Source organism: Argentina silus (assembly GCF_951799395.1).
Source record: "Argentina silus genome assembly, chromosome: 12".
Classification (NCBI taxonomy): Eukaryota; Metazoa; Chordata; class Actinopteri; order Argentiniformes; family Argentinidae; genus Argentina; species Argentina silus.
This window is the reverse complement of record NC_139666.1, coordinates 8225944-8243480: the sequence shown is the minus strand read 5'-3', so window position 1 is coordinate 8243480 and position 17537 is coordinate 8225944. Positions and strand designations below refer to the sequence as shown.

General features: G+C 46.0%; 2 protein-coding genes across 6 annotated transcripts; one reads left to right on the top strand and one right to left on the bottom strand.

Annotated features, from left to right (window-relative positions):
- The first annotated feature begins 4818 nt into the window (after window positions 1-4818).
- Window positions 4819-8245, top strand: map3k19 (mitogen-activated protein kinase kinase kinase 19). The gene is made up of 4 exons (XM_083682699.1): window positions 4819-6304; window positions 6485-6589; window positions 6842-7539; window positions 7732-8245. The coding sequence occupies exons 1-4, from the start codon at window positions 4823-4825 to the stop codon at window positions 7814-7816; spliced, it is 2370 nt and encodes a 789-aa protein (XP_083538825.1). The 5' UTR covers window positions 4819-4822; the 3' UTR covers window positions 7817-8245.
- Window positions 8246-8338: 93 nt separating this feature from the next.
- On the bottom strand, window positions 8339-17440 carry ccnt2a (cyclin T2a). 5 transcript variants are annotated; one of them, XM_083681765.1, is made up of 10 exons: window positions 17270-17440; window positions 16364-16445; window positions 15840-15968; window positions 15372-15432; window positions 14752-14814; window positions 14436-14481; window positions 12092-12255; window positions 11763-11833; window positions 10150-11344; window positions 8339-10021 (listed from the first exon to the last, which is right to left on the bottom strand). In XM_083681765.1, exons 1-10 carry the CDS (start codon window positions 17425-17427, stop codon window positions 9954-9956), a joined length of 2037 nt encoding a protein of 678 aa, XP_083537891.1. In that variant the 5' UTR covers window positions 17428-17440; the 3' UTR covers window positions 8339-9953. The 5 variants fall into 5 exon arrangements, 4 of the variants coding, with proteins under 4 accessions (XP_083537891.1, XP_083537890.1, XP_083537892.1 ...); XM_083681764.1 differs by having other exon boundaries at window positions 8339-11344; XM_083681766.1 differs by lacking the exon at window positions 14752-14814.
- Between the last annotated feature and the right edge of the window lie 97 nt (window positions 17441-17537).

Below are 17537 nucleotides of genomic sequence, written 5' to 3'. Positions count from 1 at the left end.
TTTTGACTAATCGGTTAAGTTACTGATTAGTATTGATGAGTCAACCATTAGGGTTAAACCATGCAGAATTCTCAACTTTCGTCATCAAATGTATTTTTTTTCTTTGAGTGTGTTTAGGGAAACCACTGTAGTGTACTCAAAGCCAGCACTCATATGGGAAATCCTCCTGGATTCCAGGGGGGGGGGCTGTGTGAGAAGGCCTTGTTTCTTCCTTGTGCTCTCTAACTCCACACCTCCTTCTGCCTTGGCAAACAGTGCCCACACCCCTGGACCTACAGTGCTTTCACCCCCCCGAGGAGGAGCTAAGAACCAACAACTGCCCAAGCCCCTCTGTGCTAACCCACAGCTTCCTCATTCAGACTGCAGCCTGTACAGAGGTAAGTCAACAACACTGTCCTGACAGTGCCACTGACAGTTTAAATCTGAGGATCACATTTCATTTAACATTTCCATTTTAATTTGACATGTATCTAAAAACGCTGTAGCCAATAGAAAACAATGTATTATACATATATTTGTAGGTAAATCATAGAAGGGGTATCATGTACTTGGTTGTGTTTGTGTTATGAGTAACATGTCAAGGTCATCAAATGACGTTGGCGCCTTCACTTATTGACAAAACACAACATTGTGTATTACAAGAAAGTTGATTGGATAACATTGACTTCACTATGAAATGGCTTTGAATAAGATTTTTTTTTAAATATGTTTTTAGGGCATTTCTGTTTTAATGGGATAGAGACAGTAGAGATTGACAGGAAGGATGGGAGAGAGAGAGGAGGAATGACATGTAAGACGTGTCGAGGGTCTGATTCAAACCAGGAACCTTGCGATTATGTGGTATGCGCATTAGTGTGCTACGCCACTAAGCGCCCATGAATAAGATTTTTGATTGAAACAATATACCCGTAATCTATCAAAAGGCTTGATTCCATAGTGACCACTTCACAAAATCAATGGGACCTAATTCACCCGGGGCCTGATTATTAGATTAGTGTAACTGGCTGGTTGGTAGGGGAGCGTTGTTCTGTCTGACTGACTCTTAGCTACATCCAGGCTGTGGTTTGGAGGGGCCCTGAGCCGTCATAGGTGAGAGGGGCACGGAACCCAGCTGCCTACTGTCTAATGACCCTGCCCACTGATTGAATAATGGAACAGCAGATGGCTTACAGAGGGGCTACCTCGGGGCACACACACACAGACACACACAGACACACACACACACACACACACAAACCAGATTGGGAGATAATGTGAAGCTATAGAGAAGGACAGTTTTAATATTTTAGGGCTCCTCAGGGAAATCAAATGGGGATGGGTGGAGAGAGTGGATCTTTAATCAGTAGTGTAAGGCTAATGCAATCTGTCAGGCCTTGAGATAGACTTCACTTCTGTACTGACACTATGGTCTTTTGTGGGCTATTAACAATATAAATATGGATCTACTGTATTTATCAACTGGTGACAAAAGGAATGTTCTTATGAGAATCTTACTTGCTCATGTTTCTTCCTTATAGGAGGTGCTGGAGTCTTCAGAGTGTGTTCCTCTGTCAGAGCATCATAAAGCCGTTGGTCAAGGTGAGCTATTTCCTTCCAAGCTCCTGCAAACTCACCATGTCCTGTTTTATACCCTATAGTGCACTGCTAGATAGGTAGGAAGAGCACAGCTCTGCTCTTGGACAGTGAGTCCCTGTGTATTTGCCCCCCCCCCCACACACACACCCTCCCACCCTCTCCTCAAACACTGAGCCCAACCCACAGTTGGACAGTCACAAAGGCAGGCCCAGCGATGGTCTGAGCTGATTGGGTCAGCTCTCTGGGCACTTAATCACTCCCCTCTGGGACAGAGGGGGTTAGGAGGGTGGGGTTGCCACTATACAGACTACCAGCTGGGAACCTGCCTGTCTTCTGTCACACTCACAACACAACAGAGCAGCTAGGAGAGAGAGAGAGAGGTGTACAGATCCCCTCTCACTTTGTCAGCTCTGTCATATAACCTGATATGCTGAGGTGAGGGTAGACTGGACAAACTGGCCCAGAAACAGGTAATATTGTTTTCTATTGTTGTTCACCTTCTGCTTTACTGGTCTTTACTCTGTTATGCTGTAATGTGATGATTGGTTTGTTCTGTCATAGCCTTGAAGCCTCAGAGTTTTTTTACATGGACTGTTGTGATGCGTGCTGGATGGTGTAATTGCTGGTAATGACATGAATTTCATGTACTTGAGTGGTTCATGGTAACAGTTGTGGTAATATGGTTCATAAACTGCCACATCTGGTCTACTAATAGCATCATCAAGCATCATGTGTTTCTATGAGTGCAGCTGGGATACTGATAATCATCATTTGTGTAACTCTGGGTCTATTCACTGTTGTCCCTGGGCTGTGTTGACACACAGCCCCATCACTGCAGTGTGGAGGGTAGCCTACACTGACCCCCCCCTGACCTCAGGCTCTTCTGTCTGTATCCCCTGTAGATAAGGGGATCTCTCTTTGCTTCCAGAGTGCCATGGATACCCTGAGAGGCATGAGGCAAGCATACCAGGACGTAGGGAAGGGCAGCAGGTGGGTAGTAGTTTCATACACACACACTTGTGTATTTGTTTTAATTAGAACAGCTGTAAATAAAAGCAACAATCCAGTTACCACAGCAAACTGACAGGAAACCACACAAACAGCAGCACAAACACTTTATGCACACAGAATCGCAATCAACAAGCACAATTGCACACATGCACAAACAAATCCTCTCTATGTTACTCCTCCTGATCTGTTCCTCAACCCCCCCCCCCCCCCATCCCTCTCACAACTCTCTCTCACTTTTACACAAACAGAGAGAGGTGTCCAGTTACGCTGTCCGACCAGCAGTCAGCATGTCACTGTGTTTCAAGGGCTATTCTACCCAAACAGAGCAGAAAGAGAGGGAGAAAGAGGGAGAAATAGAGAGGGGAGAGTCTGTGAAACAGACTATTGTCTGTAGGGCTCTCACTGCTGAAAGAGGCCCATGGCATCCTGGGAGAATAAACGTCCTTTGAAAAGGTCTCTCACTTCACAGCATCAGCTTCCAGGGACAGCCTACGTCCTCCTGCTGTGCCACACTCATTGAGAGAGAGAGGGTAATTGACGGGGACAGACTGTTCAGCGCAGGAAAATTATATCAGATGGCCTCATGATCATGTTTCAGCTCCAGGTTCAAGGCTATAATTTGTTGTCTTGGTCGTTTCAGAATTCAAACTGTACAATAACAAAGTATATCAGCAAACCAACTAGTTTAGCCCCGAAATTGAATGTTACACAGAGTTACCCCTGAAGGGCACACCTGTTTACACATTATTTTTTCCCTTTCTTTTCTTTGCAGTCGAGGTTCATCTCTACCCAGACTGTGGGACCGAGGCAGACACTGGGACAAGCTGAGCACCTTGGACCCTCCACCAGGACCACTGAAGACCACAGGGACCTCCTGCCTGCCTGTTCCTCCCAGACCCAGAGGCAGGTGTGAGTCTGTGGCCCACAGCCCCGCCAACCTGGCTGTACCACAGCCCTCCCTGCTGAGCCAGTCTGCACCCACTCTGATGGAACCCCTTCTGGACTCCAGCTCCCTGCTTCAGGCCCGGGCTCACATCCAGAACAGTGAGTACAGGCTTAGTTCATGCTCAGGTTGTTTTTTACTGTAAATAGTTTTTCATTAATTCGATACATAATATCACTCATCATCCAATGCTAATGGTTCAAAAGTACTTCATGTTTAGAAAGCATAACATGTTATGCTTAACATGTTATTTCTTCCAGGGCTTGGGTGTGGTGAAACAGAAAAAAACAACAGTGGGCGAAAGGTGGGTCATCTCCAATAAACTGTATAAATGTTATCATAGATATGGACACATGTACATAACAGTACATAATACAGTTTGATTTTCAGTAGCTTTGCAGTACAATCAAACTAACATATCCACGTAAAGCAGTGACCAACAGTATTCTGATAGAGGTACTAAAAACATTATCTTCTCCTTCTCCAATCGTCTCTTTCCAGGGCTCCTTGCCTGCCCTGCGTCCAGGGCCCATCAGGACCCCCAAGCTCCTGGCCCCACTGGAGGGGAGACCCAGAGACCAAGGACTGCTCCCTGGGCTGAAGTGGCCTCCTTCCCTGAAGCCCATCAGCCTGCTGCCCCTGTGCTCCATGTCCAGGATGAGGAGGGAGAGGCTGACCAGGGGGAGCCCCAGAGGACCTCTAACCACCAGGGGGGGCAGTGAGGAGAGCAGCTCCAGCAGCCAGAGTTCCATCGACCTGGAGGAAGAAGAAGAGGTGGAGGACCACGATGACAATCACATACATTCAGAAAATTCAGAAAAACAGCATGGGGAGGCTTATGATGAAAGATTGCACATGGATCTGGACTCGTCGGCCAAGTTTCATGTTGCCGATTACAGTGAAGCTAGAGCTGACCTTAAGATTAGGGACTCTATGATAAATCAACTGAGCATTGCTAAGGACATCAACAACGGTGAACAGCCTATCAAATCTCACAGTGAAGGGAGAAGGTGCTTTGTGGCACTAACAAGAGAAGGTGTGAGTGAGACAAAGCACAGACTTACCTTTGACTTTACGGATAACAAAGATGTTGACAGTCCCTCCTGCTATGAGAGGAACAGCGGGGATGAGCTTGGGGCCTTGGGGGAATTCTCAAAGGAGGAACCACACATCGACTTATCATTAGCCACATGCTCCCCAGTATCTAAAAGTCATGGAGACAAAGAGATTCAAGTTGATCACCGGAATGTAAAGTTCGGTGGTGTGGACACCAAGTATCAATGTCTTCCCCATATGGTGAACATCACATTGTCCGATTTAAACAAGGACAAGATCAAACCTATCAAGCCTGTCAGGAACAAAGACAGGAGAGGCAGTTTCCAAACTAACCAGTCTTTCAACGCATTAGCTCACAAAGATCACATCGGTGGGAATGTCAAGTATAAAGGCAACCAGAGGACTTCTTCTATTCCTTCACAAGTCAAAGCAAAGGTCAGAAAATCCCCTGATCTTGTCATTAGTAGTGAGGTCACAGTGAGATCCAAACTAAATTCAGCCAAGATTATTCAGAAAAACACAGATATGACCTCTGTAAGAAAGAGGGTAACTGAGCCACTGCGTCCTACCACCAAAAGGTCAAACACTGACAAAAAGACTTTGAATAACACAAAAGCTCCTAATCAAAAGCAATTACCACAGAGGGAGCCGAAGAGTGCGAGGCAGCCTAAGAAGTCTGGCGCACTCAGTACTCCCAGAGCCAAGTCAGCTGTGGACTACATCACCTACAATGACATGTTCCAGGAGATCAACAGTGGAGATGATGAGGGACCGGCCATCTATGAGATGTTCGCTGGGCCCGTCTACGACAACCTCAGAGTGTCCAGCTCGTGTGAGAGGAGCAGGCAGGTCCAGTCTGCCCCGCCTCGGAAGACCCACCAAGCCCACAGAATCAAGCACAAATGCCCCAAACCACTGGAGGGCAGCAACAGGCAGAGGAGAAGCCCAGTGGACAAGCTGGTCTCTACCAAGGGCAAGCAGAGGAAGAGTAGGGCCATCATCACCAGGGGAAAGCCTCGTCCTACACCTGCAACTATGGATGAGAGAGAAGACGAAGAAGATGATGATGATGTGGTGGTCATGTCTAGGCTTGACTGGCACATCCAGGCCAGCAAGACTAACTTGGTCCTTAATGATGATGATAATGATGATGATGATGATGATAGGGAGACTATTGCTCCGAAGACACATGAGTTGGAGGTGGGAGATCATACACTGTCTGTGATAGAGGAGGTGCTGTCCAGTCATGCGTCCGAGACACTAATCCCTCACTACAGGTCAGGGGATAAAACCATTCCCAATCTAACAGAGACAAAACACATACCTCACCCTGACACGGCTGATCGTTTCTGTGAGCAGGAAAAAGTGGGATCCATGGGGAACATGTATGACACTGGCAATAATTATTGCAAGTCAAACCGCCTGGACCCTGAATATACTTCATCTGGCAGCCCAGTGCAACCTAAGATCAACACCTGGACGTCTGACAGCTGTGACAGGACCATGTCACCTGTGTTCCAGAAGTTTCTGGATGAAGTGGGCGAAGGGCCTCTGACAGAGGACTTGCTACGATGTCTTGCGGAGGAGCTGATATCACTGGATGAGAGGGATGAGAGGGATGAGATGGTGAGAGATGCATCTCTAGATCCAGAAAACTGTGACTCTCACAAGCGGGAATTCACACACGATTCTGCAACAAGACATGACAAATTACAGAAGGTAAGCCAGCCAACTTTCTTGGTCAAAAGAAAACCTCACTATGCAGTTTAAAAACGTGTCCCATATCTTGCATTGTACAAAAACATATTTCACTAATAAAGCCTTAGCACAGCTATTCATGTCTTGTCTTTTGACAGCGACCATAATGTTATGTTCCACTCTGTGTGTGTTGTCTAATAGGACATTACCTCACCTGGCAGAGTGCTCAGTGGCTCTGAGTTGGTTGTGGATGATGCCATCAGCTGGACAAAGGGGGAAGTGCTGGGCAGAGGAGCTTATGGAACAGTGAGTGTTAGTCAGCTTGAACAGGCTCCTCTGTGACCTCTGAAAAAATTAAAATAATTACATCATACCAAAACACAGCATGTCATCACAAAGGTTGAAAGTTTACAAAAAAACTGTCACAGGCCCTGTTTGAGTACTCTTCAAATGCCTTCTTACTTCCTTCCTTACTTCTTCCAAATAGGTCAACACTTTCAGCACATGAAAACGTGAGTGGCTTTGACTTCTAAACCTTAATTTCTCTGCTGTCTAAAGGTCTATTGTGGTCTGACCAGCCAAGGCCAGCTGATCGCTGTAAAGCAGGTGGTCCTGGATGCCTCAGACCCAGACACAGCAGACAAGGAGTACAATCGCCTACAGGATGAGGTGGACCTTCTCAAGAACCTACGTCACTCCAACATCGTGGGCTTCCTTGACACCTCTCTCCGCCACAACGTGGTCAGCATCTTCATGGAGTACGTCCCCGGAGGATCCATCTCCAGCGTGCTCCACAGGTTCGGCCCCCTGCCTGAGCGCGTCCTGGCCCTGTACACCCAGCAAATCCTGGAAGGGGTGGCTTACCTTCATCTCAACAGGGTCATCCACAGGGACCTGAAGGGGAACAATATCATGCTCATGCCCACGGGAGTGGTCAAGCTCATTGACTTTGGCTGTGCCCGGCGACTCAGCCGCCTCACCCACACTAGCAGCCGCAGTGAGCTGCTCAAGTCGGTGCACGGCACCCCCTACTGGATGGCGCCGGAAGTGATCAACGAGACTGGTCACGGCAGGAAGTCAGACATCTGGAGCATTGGGTGTACAGTGTTTGAGATGGCAACGGGGAAGCCCCCACTGTCGCACATGGACAAGATGGCCGCCCTGTTTTACATCGGGGCGCGGAGAGGACTGATGCCTTCTCTGCCCGAGGGGTTCTCAGAGGACGCCAGGGACTTTGTTCAAGTTTGTCTGACCAGGTCAGAGGATTTAGTTTCCTACATACAACCAATCTTACATTTGATGCTCTATAAAGAAATTATCAACCCAAATCACAAATATACTTGCATGATTCATTACCTTGAAAGAAGTTGATGGGCCAGTAGAGGTCTCACGTGCCAAGAGAGGTCTCTACAATAGCTAATATTAACAATATGCTGTTCTCTTTGCAGTGACCAGAAACAGCGACCTTCGGCAGAACAATTGTTGGAGCACCGTTTCATTCCCAAGACTGAAGTTGGACAGAGCTTGATTTGATTTGTACATTCTGGAACTTTCAGTTAATTCCCCATGTCACAATTCAAAGCAATACAAAACACTTTCAGCTAAGAGGTGAAAGAAAAATAAACGGTTATAATCGCCAAGACATCACACCAGTTAACAAGCAGCAAGGAGCCCTTTTGACCAGAGATAAAAGTTTCAAAATGTACCTGTAAGAACTATGCTCAAAGCTGTGAGGGCAAAGCTCTCTGAGAAGTTAGAAATCAGTATCATTCTACATCAAAGTGCCAATACGCAACACCGACCATAGACTGATATAACTGTACACTAACTGTCAATTTTGTATATTTTAAAACTCCTTTTCAAATGTAATGTTCTAAACGTTTGTATACTTGTATGAGACGAATAATTCCTTGAATATTTGAGGCGCCTTTGACACCGGGTAGAGGACACAAACAGGACATTGCTATAACACATTCATACTTGCAACTTGCAACTGCCAATTGTACTGCAACGTTGTACTGTTGCGCACACATTAAAAACAATCATACAACAATGGTCATTTTTAAGGTAGTGGTAACCTTAAGATTTATTTGTAGAATTTAAACGGAAAAAAAAAAAACGAAAAAAAAAAAACAGGATGTCAAGATTTGCGCTTGCCTTGTTACCAAACCACTGTAATCTCTGTGCCCAAGAGTAAAATCACTGTATTGGTATTAGGGAACATACCACCGTGGCGTCATAACGAACTCTGCACACTGAAATAAAGGACTAACCAGTCAAGAACAGTTATGTGTGTCCAGACGTGAGAACGATATATTCCATACAGTAGGAAACTGACCTGTCAACAACAGCATTAGAGCCACTGTATCAACAATACTGATGGAACTTTACAGCCCTGCTGTTTCACTGGACATGAACAATCCTACATTACCATTACTGATTTACAGCTTTGCATCTATGGGCTACAGCGTCAAGCCAAGAACGATTTTAAATGCACTTCACAGCAAAGGTTATGTAAACTTTATAGCACTATATTTATTGTCCTCTTTCTCATGTGTCGAGGCACAGCCTTTGGCATCCAGCTTAGGGTCATCTCGGAGGTCAAAAAATAATTAGTACAAATTGCATGGCCTCTGACAACATGCCAGGTCGGTGATTGATTGGAAGGGTCTGGATCGCCCATGATGGTAAAGGTAGATAGATTGCCCCCCCCTGGCAGCCATGCGAAGTACAGGTTCTAAGCACATCACTGGAATGCTGCAGTCAGAACCACCAATGATGGACTCCTACATCAAGTTACAATAGTCATTTTTTTTCTCCATATAATATATCTTGTTATACTTACAAGCAGCTCCAAACCTGAGTATTTATGGTATAGCTTTTTAAACATACAAAAATGTATGTACATTTTTATCTCCACTCTCTGTAAACAGCGGTCAGCGTTCCGCTTTATCCCTTTGATGGTTGAAACATGCAGATCATACATACAGTATTGAGTATAAAAAAGAGAGTTAAACAACTAAAAATCCGGCTTCCATTGGCTGTCATGCTTGGACCGCCCGCCTTCAGACAGAGACAGACCCCCTCATTGTGGGAGGAGGCCACTTGTCCCAGCACCAGAGTGTAATACAGTTGTGTAAATGCTGTTTAAATAAATCACTAAAAAAGAAAAAAATAATAATAAGAAAATAAGAAATTGCACCTCATGCCTTTTCAGTATTTATAATACTTTCTTTTCTTTTTTTTTCACGTGGAGATTTTTTTTTTTTTTTAACTTGGATGCCGCCCCCCCCCCCCACCCCTGAACACACACTTCCACATTCCAAGACCCATCCCGAGAATACAGAGGACAAAGCAGCAATTACACATGGAAATGGGCAGGACTGAAGCAGCACTGCCGAGAGATCAGATCAGATAATCGGGAAGCATAATAATTTTCTCTCTTCTCCCCCCCAACTCTCCCCTCTCTCTCAAAACTGAGATAGAGTCCTACACTTTTCATTCATTTTTTTTTCTTGCCTTTTTTTTTTGTTTTGTTTTTGTTTTTGCGCTTTACCTTCCTTTTGCCTTGCTATAAAGGGTTCATGAGTTCATTCCTTGGGCACTTAACAGGGAATCGAGCATGTCAAAAGTGTCAGTGTAGTCTGTGTGCTGGCCGTTGGCAGGGCTGTCAGGGCCGCGGCTCTCCGCTGGCCTCCTGTCCAGTTTCACTAGGGTGCTGAGATGTCCGTAGCCCACCTGGTATGTGACAGGGGGGGGAGGAGGAGGAGGGGGGAAGGGAAGGTTAAGTAAAGAGCTGTGAGACGACACACACTGCTGTTGAACAGAGGAACAATGAGAGGAGGATGAGGAGGAGAAGGAACTACCTGCGCCGCCCTTGGAGCTTTTGCTCGTTTTGGAGGACGAGGAGGAGTGGTGGTTGTGGCTGGCGTCGAGGTGCGTCCTCTTGCGCGAGGAGGAGCCGGAGCCGGGGGCCGAGCCCAGGCCCAGCCCCAGGCCCGCTCCCTCGCCGCCGAGACCCAGCGGGCTCCGGAGCATGGTGGCACCCCCGGGCCCCTCCCGTCCATTACCGCTGTGCGCGTGGGGGTGGGAGTGGCCGTGCTTGTGGTGGCGGTCCCGGTGCTTCTCCTTGCTCACCAGCGGGCTGGAATGTTTGCTCTTGACCCCGCCCTCGTCGGAGGAGCTGTGCCGCTCCGACGACACTTTGATTTTCATCTTCAGCTCCTCTTTGCTGGCCCCGCCCTGCGAGGGGACAGGGAGGCGGAGTTTCAGAGAGCCACCGCCCCCTGACTTGTCCCGTTTGTCGCTGGAGGGCCTGTCCTGGCCCGGCATGATGGGCAGCTTCATTTTGAGAGGGGAGGCAGTGATGCTGCTGCTGCCCTGCTGAGAGTGAGGGTGGGGGTGGGGCTGCATGTGTTTTCTATGGTCCGATTGGGCAGAGGGGATGTACGAGTCCCTTCCCTCCGTGTCCAGGCCCTGCTGCTCCTGCCTCCGTTTCTGCACCGCCATCTCGGCCGCGTGCTTCTCACGGTACTTGTCCAGGGACATTTTCTGGGCGGGGGCGGGCGGAGTGAAAGCAGGGGGCTGCTGCTGCTGCTGCTGTTGTTGTTGTTGTTGTTGTTGTTGTTGGTGCTTCCCCCCACCACTGCCACCCGCAGCTTTGTGTTCGTGTTTAATGGGGTTGAACTCAACACCTTTATCGGGTCTGTGTGACTGTAGGGAGGCGTGTAGTGACAGTGGCGCCCCCTGCTGGAGGCCAAGTGTGTCCTGTTTGAGGGAGTACCCCCCCTCTGAGCGACCCTGGTCCTGGGGCCAGTCGGTGGGGGCTGTGAACGTGTAGGAGCTGCCCTGCATGCTGGCGATGGAGTCCAGGGACAGGCCGCCTCCAGAGTGACCAGGCAGGGGGACAGGGAAGGAAGACGAAGCTTTGGGGAAGGCTGGGTTGGAGACCCCGGGGATACCGTCCCCTAGGGAGTGTTCATGGACCAAGGAGGGGCCCGGGTAGGGGTTGTTGTCCGACAGCTGGCCATCTCCCTTGGGCTTCTTGGCAGCTTGTGTGGCCTAGAACGGAAGGGGAAAAATGCAGTGGTAAGGTGGTGGTTTTCTTGTGACGCCCATGACAGGGTGTGGTATAACAGCTAAGAAACTACAACAGGCCAAAAAGGAGACAAAATAGGAAGCTCTGACTCAGTGTTTCATGTCAGAGGTCTAAAAGAGGTTTCAGTGGTGACAAATGCTTTGACTTCCAACAGGCAACAGCTTTTCAAAGACCGTCAGTCTCAGACAACAAAAACGGTTCACTTTTAGCTCTTAGTCTCATAAGGCACGTTACAGTTGTAGACAGTTCAGACAGACAGAAAGACAGAAACATTGTCACCGCTTTCAAGGGAGTCCTTGGGATACATAAACATTTGTATTTTATTATTTATTTATATTATTTTTTGGAGACTTATTTTTTTTTCCTGTGTAGCTAGCTTACCCTCCAGTTTCGTATCCGTTTCAACCTGCTCGGTGTCTTCTCCAGAATCTGAAGGAACTCGTGTGTCAGTTCTGAGGGGGAGGGAAAGGTCAAGGTCACACATCTGCTTCAAACCGAATTACTGGCTAATGACAAGCCTAAACAATATAACATATCCAAGCGTTTCTCACTGATAAAACACCTATTCTTCCAACAAATGGAATCAACCGGGTCAAACAAACAAAACTCGAATCATGCACCACATTTCATACAATGGATTGTTATAACAATGTTATAACAATGGACTGTTATTGTTATTTCATACAATGAACAGCATGTACACATCTCACCATCTAGCAGCTCGAGCGTGACAGAGTTGTCCACGTACTCCCACCAGTGTTTTCCGTCTGTGGAGACCGGGATTTCCCAGTTGGACCATTTGCAGGCCAGGTGGATGCAGACGCAGGCGATGACCGTCGGCTTGTGCTGCAGACAGAAGGTGGTGAGGTGGAGGCTGCATGGAGGTAGGAGCCAGGGTCAAGGGTCACATGGGAGAGGGAAGAGAAAACACAAGAGGGGGCCGACAACATTAGTCACAGGTGCTTTGGGTGAAGATCACACATCACATAACATTTATTAGTACAAACAGTGAATCATCATTATAACAGAGATGTGTACCATTTTGATGCAGACAGTTGTCCTAAACTTTGAGTGACAGTTTTTCTCTTGATATGACTGTGCCAACCCCAAAGGTAGACATTTACTGTACATCATTCTGCATCTTGTGTTACTCAAACTTGAGGACAGGCTCTGCGTTCATATCACAAGTTGTCAACTACACACTGCACACTGACTAGAAGTACAAATGGTCATGCAAAATAGATTACGGTTAGCTTCACATCATAATTAACAACAGCATGAGGAGAGAAACAGATGGCTACCATCCGAGTGTTTACCACAAGGAGCTACAGACATAGTGATATCTTCTAAACGCTTCAAATCACAAGGAAGGAGTTACAAATATGTTCATGTCCTTATCAACAGTGACTTTAAATAAATCATGATTGATCTACAACTAATGCAGAAATAGATGGCAAAGTAAATTCAACCAGTCACTCATTCAGACATTCATCACTCGTGGCTAACTGTTGCTGAGCAGAAATATTTTTTCCGGATCAACTCCAGGCCAAATAGGTTTGTGTTCTCAACAACCTAGAGTTAGCCTAAGGGTTTTTTTGCAAAAACCTCAACCAAAATTAATCTAGAAGATTGAAATCTAAAGGCTTTACTAGTGGTGCATTTGAATGCCTGGTAAAAGCTGGATGGTAACCTTGTGCTACAACAACAAGTACAATGTCTGGACGCAGCTGTATGAAGAACAACATTTTTATCTGTCTAAATGACTGTCCTGTTGAGACAAGTGTGTTCTATCTGGAAGCACTCCACCGAATAATAAACATTCCAGTATTCAGCAACATTACTACCCCGTGGTTATGATAAGAATTATCCAAATAAGCCGTTGCTGCTGGTCACCGAGTTCAAGCAATAAGAGGAGACTCATCCTCGTAATACACCTCTGGCTCAACCTCCCTACTGCTGTAAGCCTACTTCAGTTCTAGCAGGGCAAACACTGCCTGTCCTCTTCCAAGCTTTCAGGCCTTTCTAGGAACATGTTCTTTGGCTCCTGGATTTATTTTTTTCAATAAGATAAACAGAAAATTCCATGCAGTTGCACAAGCTCCAGCCAAATCATGACTAACTCAACACTTTGACATGACTAACTGAAGATCCACGCCCAGACATTGTACTGTATTGAGTGTTGGTCGAAGACAAATATATTCAATGCGATTAATCTCATTCCCAACCTAAGATTACATTCAAACTAACCCTTTAAGGACCTAGTTTTACTATTACATGATCATGAGTCAAATAAATCAGCTAAGGTATTTTGTATGCAAACAGCCTAAACCAAGAACAATATCTATAATGAATGGGTAGGAGTAACACAAATTAAAAGATGTGTAAAAATGTGTATTTTCTTTTCTCAATACAAAAACATGCCATTTGAGATTTTCTTAAAAAGGTATCTTAAAAGGGTAGGTCCTTAATGGGTTAATATCATAAATTCAAACTGGCATTTTCATTTCTTTTCAACAAATATCATTACATAACAGTACGTGTTTAGTTAACTAAATGGAAAAAAAACTAAAACTAAAAACATTTAACTGTAGCAAAAACGTGGAAAATGTTTTCAATATTTGGCGAGATTTGAAAAATAAATTAAAAACACAAATTAATAAAGCAAAGGGTTGCGGTACTTACCGGGAGGACTTCTACGTAATGTTTACATCTCTGTAATCTTTAGCTGCTATTCAGGCTACCAAAATGTCTTTTTAGACATATGCACTTTCGTACCCGAGCAAACGTGAGGTTCAAGCGCACCACTACACTTCACATTGTGCATTCAACCCCTCTGTGCCAACTCTGGTCCTTGTACAATACACCGCACTGCAGCCGATGGCCGGTTCCGCCACACACCCCCATCCCACCCCGAGTGAACTCGGGAGGGAGGGGGTAAGGCGTCCCAGTAGCCACCGGCGCATAGAGGGCCGTTGGACACTGAAAGGGTACCCTGCATTATAGGAAGCTATAGTGTGCAGTCACAGTGCAACAAAGGAGGGTCAGGATAACAACCTGTTGGTAGCCATGAAATAGGAAGTCTGTGCCAGATCCTTGCTTGCTGAAAGGGAGAGAAAGGGAGGGAGAGAGAGAGAGAGAAAAAGAGAGGGTTAGATTCACGCTGACTGCCGACGCCAAGACTTGATTATGAGGGTTTTCATGGAAGTTGACACAGTTGTTACCTTTAATGTACTTGTACGTCATGTTTAGAGAAAAACCCAAAAAGGTCAACAGTTTGTTACACAAGTATATTATGTCATCAGTTTCCCCCACTCCCACCCACGTTAGAGGTGGTACAGAGGGCATGTAAAGCAAAGAAGGAAGCCTCTACCTCGCACTAGCTGGGAACATTTCACCACATCAGTGTGTGGATGTTCAATAGTTATTTCAAAGCCTGGAACAAAATACATGGCAGATGAGTTTAACAGCAACACAGTTGTGTGTGATAATGTCATGCATCAAAGTGTTCTCTCTCATTCTCATTGCACCACCATCAAAAAGAATTACATGTGGAATAATGAAAAGCCATTCTACGACTGCATTTCTTTACATCCAGATTACAATCCTTGATTACGATGAGCAGCTTGATGTTGCGTCATCAAAAAGGCCACAGATGGTGTCTACAAATGTAGGTTTGTGTTGCCAGGGAAACAGCAAAATTGAACATAGGACATTACAACTGCTGCTGGCCAAGACTTGACATTCCACCTGGGCTGTCAGTAGTACACCATATGGACGCTACAGTAACATTACTATGATATGTTACCATGACATCTCTTAATAGTCAGTTTGAGTAGGAGAAGTGGGACACATAAGGCAGTCCGTGGAAAAAGCAAACATTCATTGGCTGCAGGCAACAGTCCATCACAATGGTCAAACATAATACACTCTTGGATAAAACTGAAATAATTTATAAATACAGCTCGGTCTACACACTCAGTCATTACTTACCTAAAGTCTGCAGCACTATGGTTTCAAGTATCACCAGCTCTTGAGCTTGCTGGAGGTATGCCTGAAGTTTAATAGACAATCATTACATGACGTTTGTAATGCGTCTAATCCATACCCCTAAAACTCTATTCCAAATCTCAAACATAGGGTCCTCTCAGTTTGTGCTGGTGGTTGCAGAACATGTAGATTCTCACTAGGAATCCTTTCAGCACTGAGGACAAGTCGAGACAGGACTGGGACGTCCTTCTGACCAAGCCTGTAAACTGCTGGGTCATACTACTGACCACCTCAACTCATCCTTGGTGAAATGGCCTACTGCACACGTGGAGTGATTGTCTTAACCTTACGCTCTAACCTCAACACAATTGGACAGAAGTAGGTGTTGACAATGGGAGAAGAAAAAAACATAGGAGAAGAAAGGAGAGGATAACAACAAGACCTACAATACCCAGTTCTACCCAGACTTACATTACTCTTTGTATCTAGCGGAGCCTCTTGGGGGTTTAGACAAGCATGTGCAACTTTAATGACATGCTCAAGTTTCCGAGGTTGCTCTTCAACTTTCGCTGCCAGGAATAAGGTTGTTGGAGATATTATCTGTAGCAAAAGGCAGAAATATGAACACATTTAGACATGGTACAAGCAGATGGTGCTAAATGCTTGTGATTTAGAGACAATTGGGCCAAGCCAGAATGTGAATTATACTGTGGGGCAACTCTCGAATGCGTAAGCCTTATGTTCCTTATTCTGCTGGTGAAATAAATGTAGCCTGCCATGCAATCACATTCATGTAACCACATGTTAATACAAAGTTGCTGCAGGAGTAATTGCAGTGCTTCTACACAGGTATGAGGGGCAAGTCAGTTTAAAGTGTTGCCAGAAAAGTATTTTCTTCCAATTATGAAAACTGTCCACATGTAGACGTTCTTAGTCTGATGCTGTTAAGATTGAACTGATGCACATTTGAGTTGAATGAATAGGAAAATACTTACATTTCTGTGGAATTTGGTGAAAGAGTGGAACATATAAAATCTATGCATGTAAACAATAGCTGTGTTTATTGTAAGTTGGGAGCTGGACAGAGGGGTCAAGGAAAGCATTTAAATCTAATTTTATTAATCAAATTCGTTTTACTGACAGTTCACAACGTTCCATGTCTTTTTGGTAAGTATGCAAACCATATGCAGGGTTGGTTTGATGCAATCAAGAGGATGAATCTTCAATCGTTTGCTGGCCGACAAATAAAATGTGCATACTTTGAAAGCTAAAAGATGGGATGATTCGCATCGCTGACAGTGAATCACGGCTTAGCAACTAGAAAGCACCATGGCTCCTCCGACGGCATATCATGGACCATTTGACTGAGAAGCTACGGTGGCTAGCATTAGCTAAGCGTATTACACAACGCGTTCAGGCAGGCTGGGCAGTGCTGAAGGCGTATCGTGTCAGTTCCCATAGCACAGCGTGTGGAATTAAGTCATTGCAAGCTGCATTGTGGAAAACATACGAGATTTTCCGATGCTGGACAGCTTGTTAGCTCACAAACAGAGACGCCTGGCCTTTCAGGTTGGATTTAGCTGGGTGATGTTGGCTAGCTTGGTAAGCCTACTAGCGCGCATAGCTGTCACTGTGTCTGCCACCATATACAACAACACTGCAAAAACACCAGAGGAGACTACCGCAGGCGCACCTTGTCAAGCAACACATGTTCTGTTATGGCAAAAAAATAAAATGCACAAATTGCCCCCGTCTCGTGTCCTAGCCCCCCCCCCCTCCCCAACCCTAACCCGTGAACAACACCCGGAGAAAATGGGCCTACAAAGAGCGCCATGACTTCCCAAGCCCTCTTTCTTTGACATGTCGCGATGGGGTTTTGCAAGCTTGTTTACAAAGGATACACGTTGAGTCTCTGGCCCATATCTTGAATTAGATTTGCCGCCTGCTGTCGGTACGACAGCTCCCTGTCCGGTTCTACTCCAGAACGGCGGGACGGCGTGGTTTCGAGTTGCTCCCGGGTGAAAAACCATTTCGACGAGGATGCCCTGCACGCCGCCATAGCTCTCTAGCATTTGCACCAGGACACCAAGGAGCGGATGGACGCAAGCACGCACAAACCATGCACGGCACGCACAGGAAACAACAACAAAAGCGGGTTCTTCTTCTTCC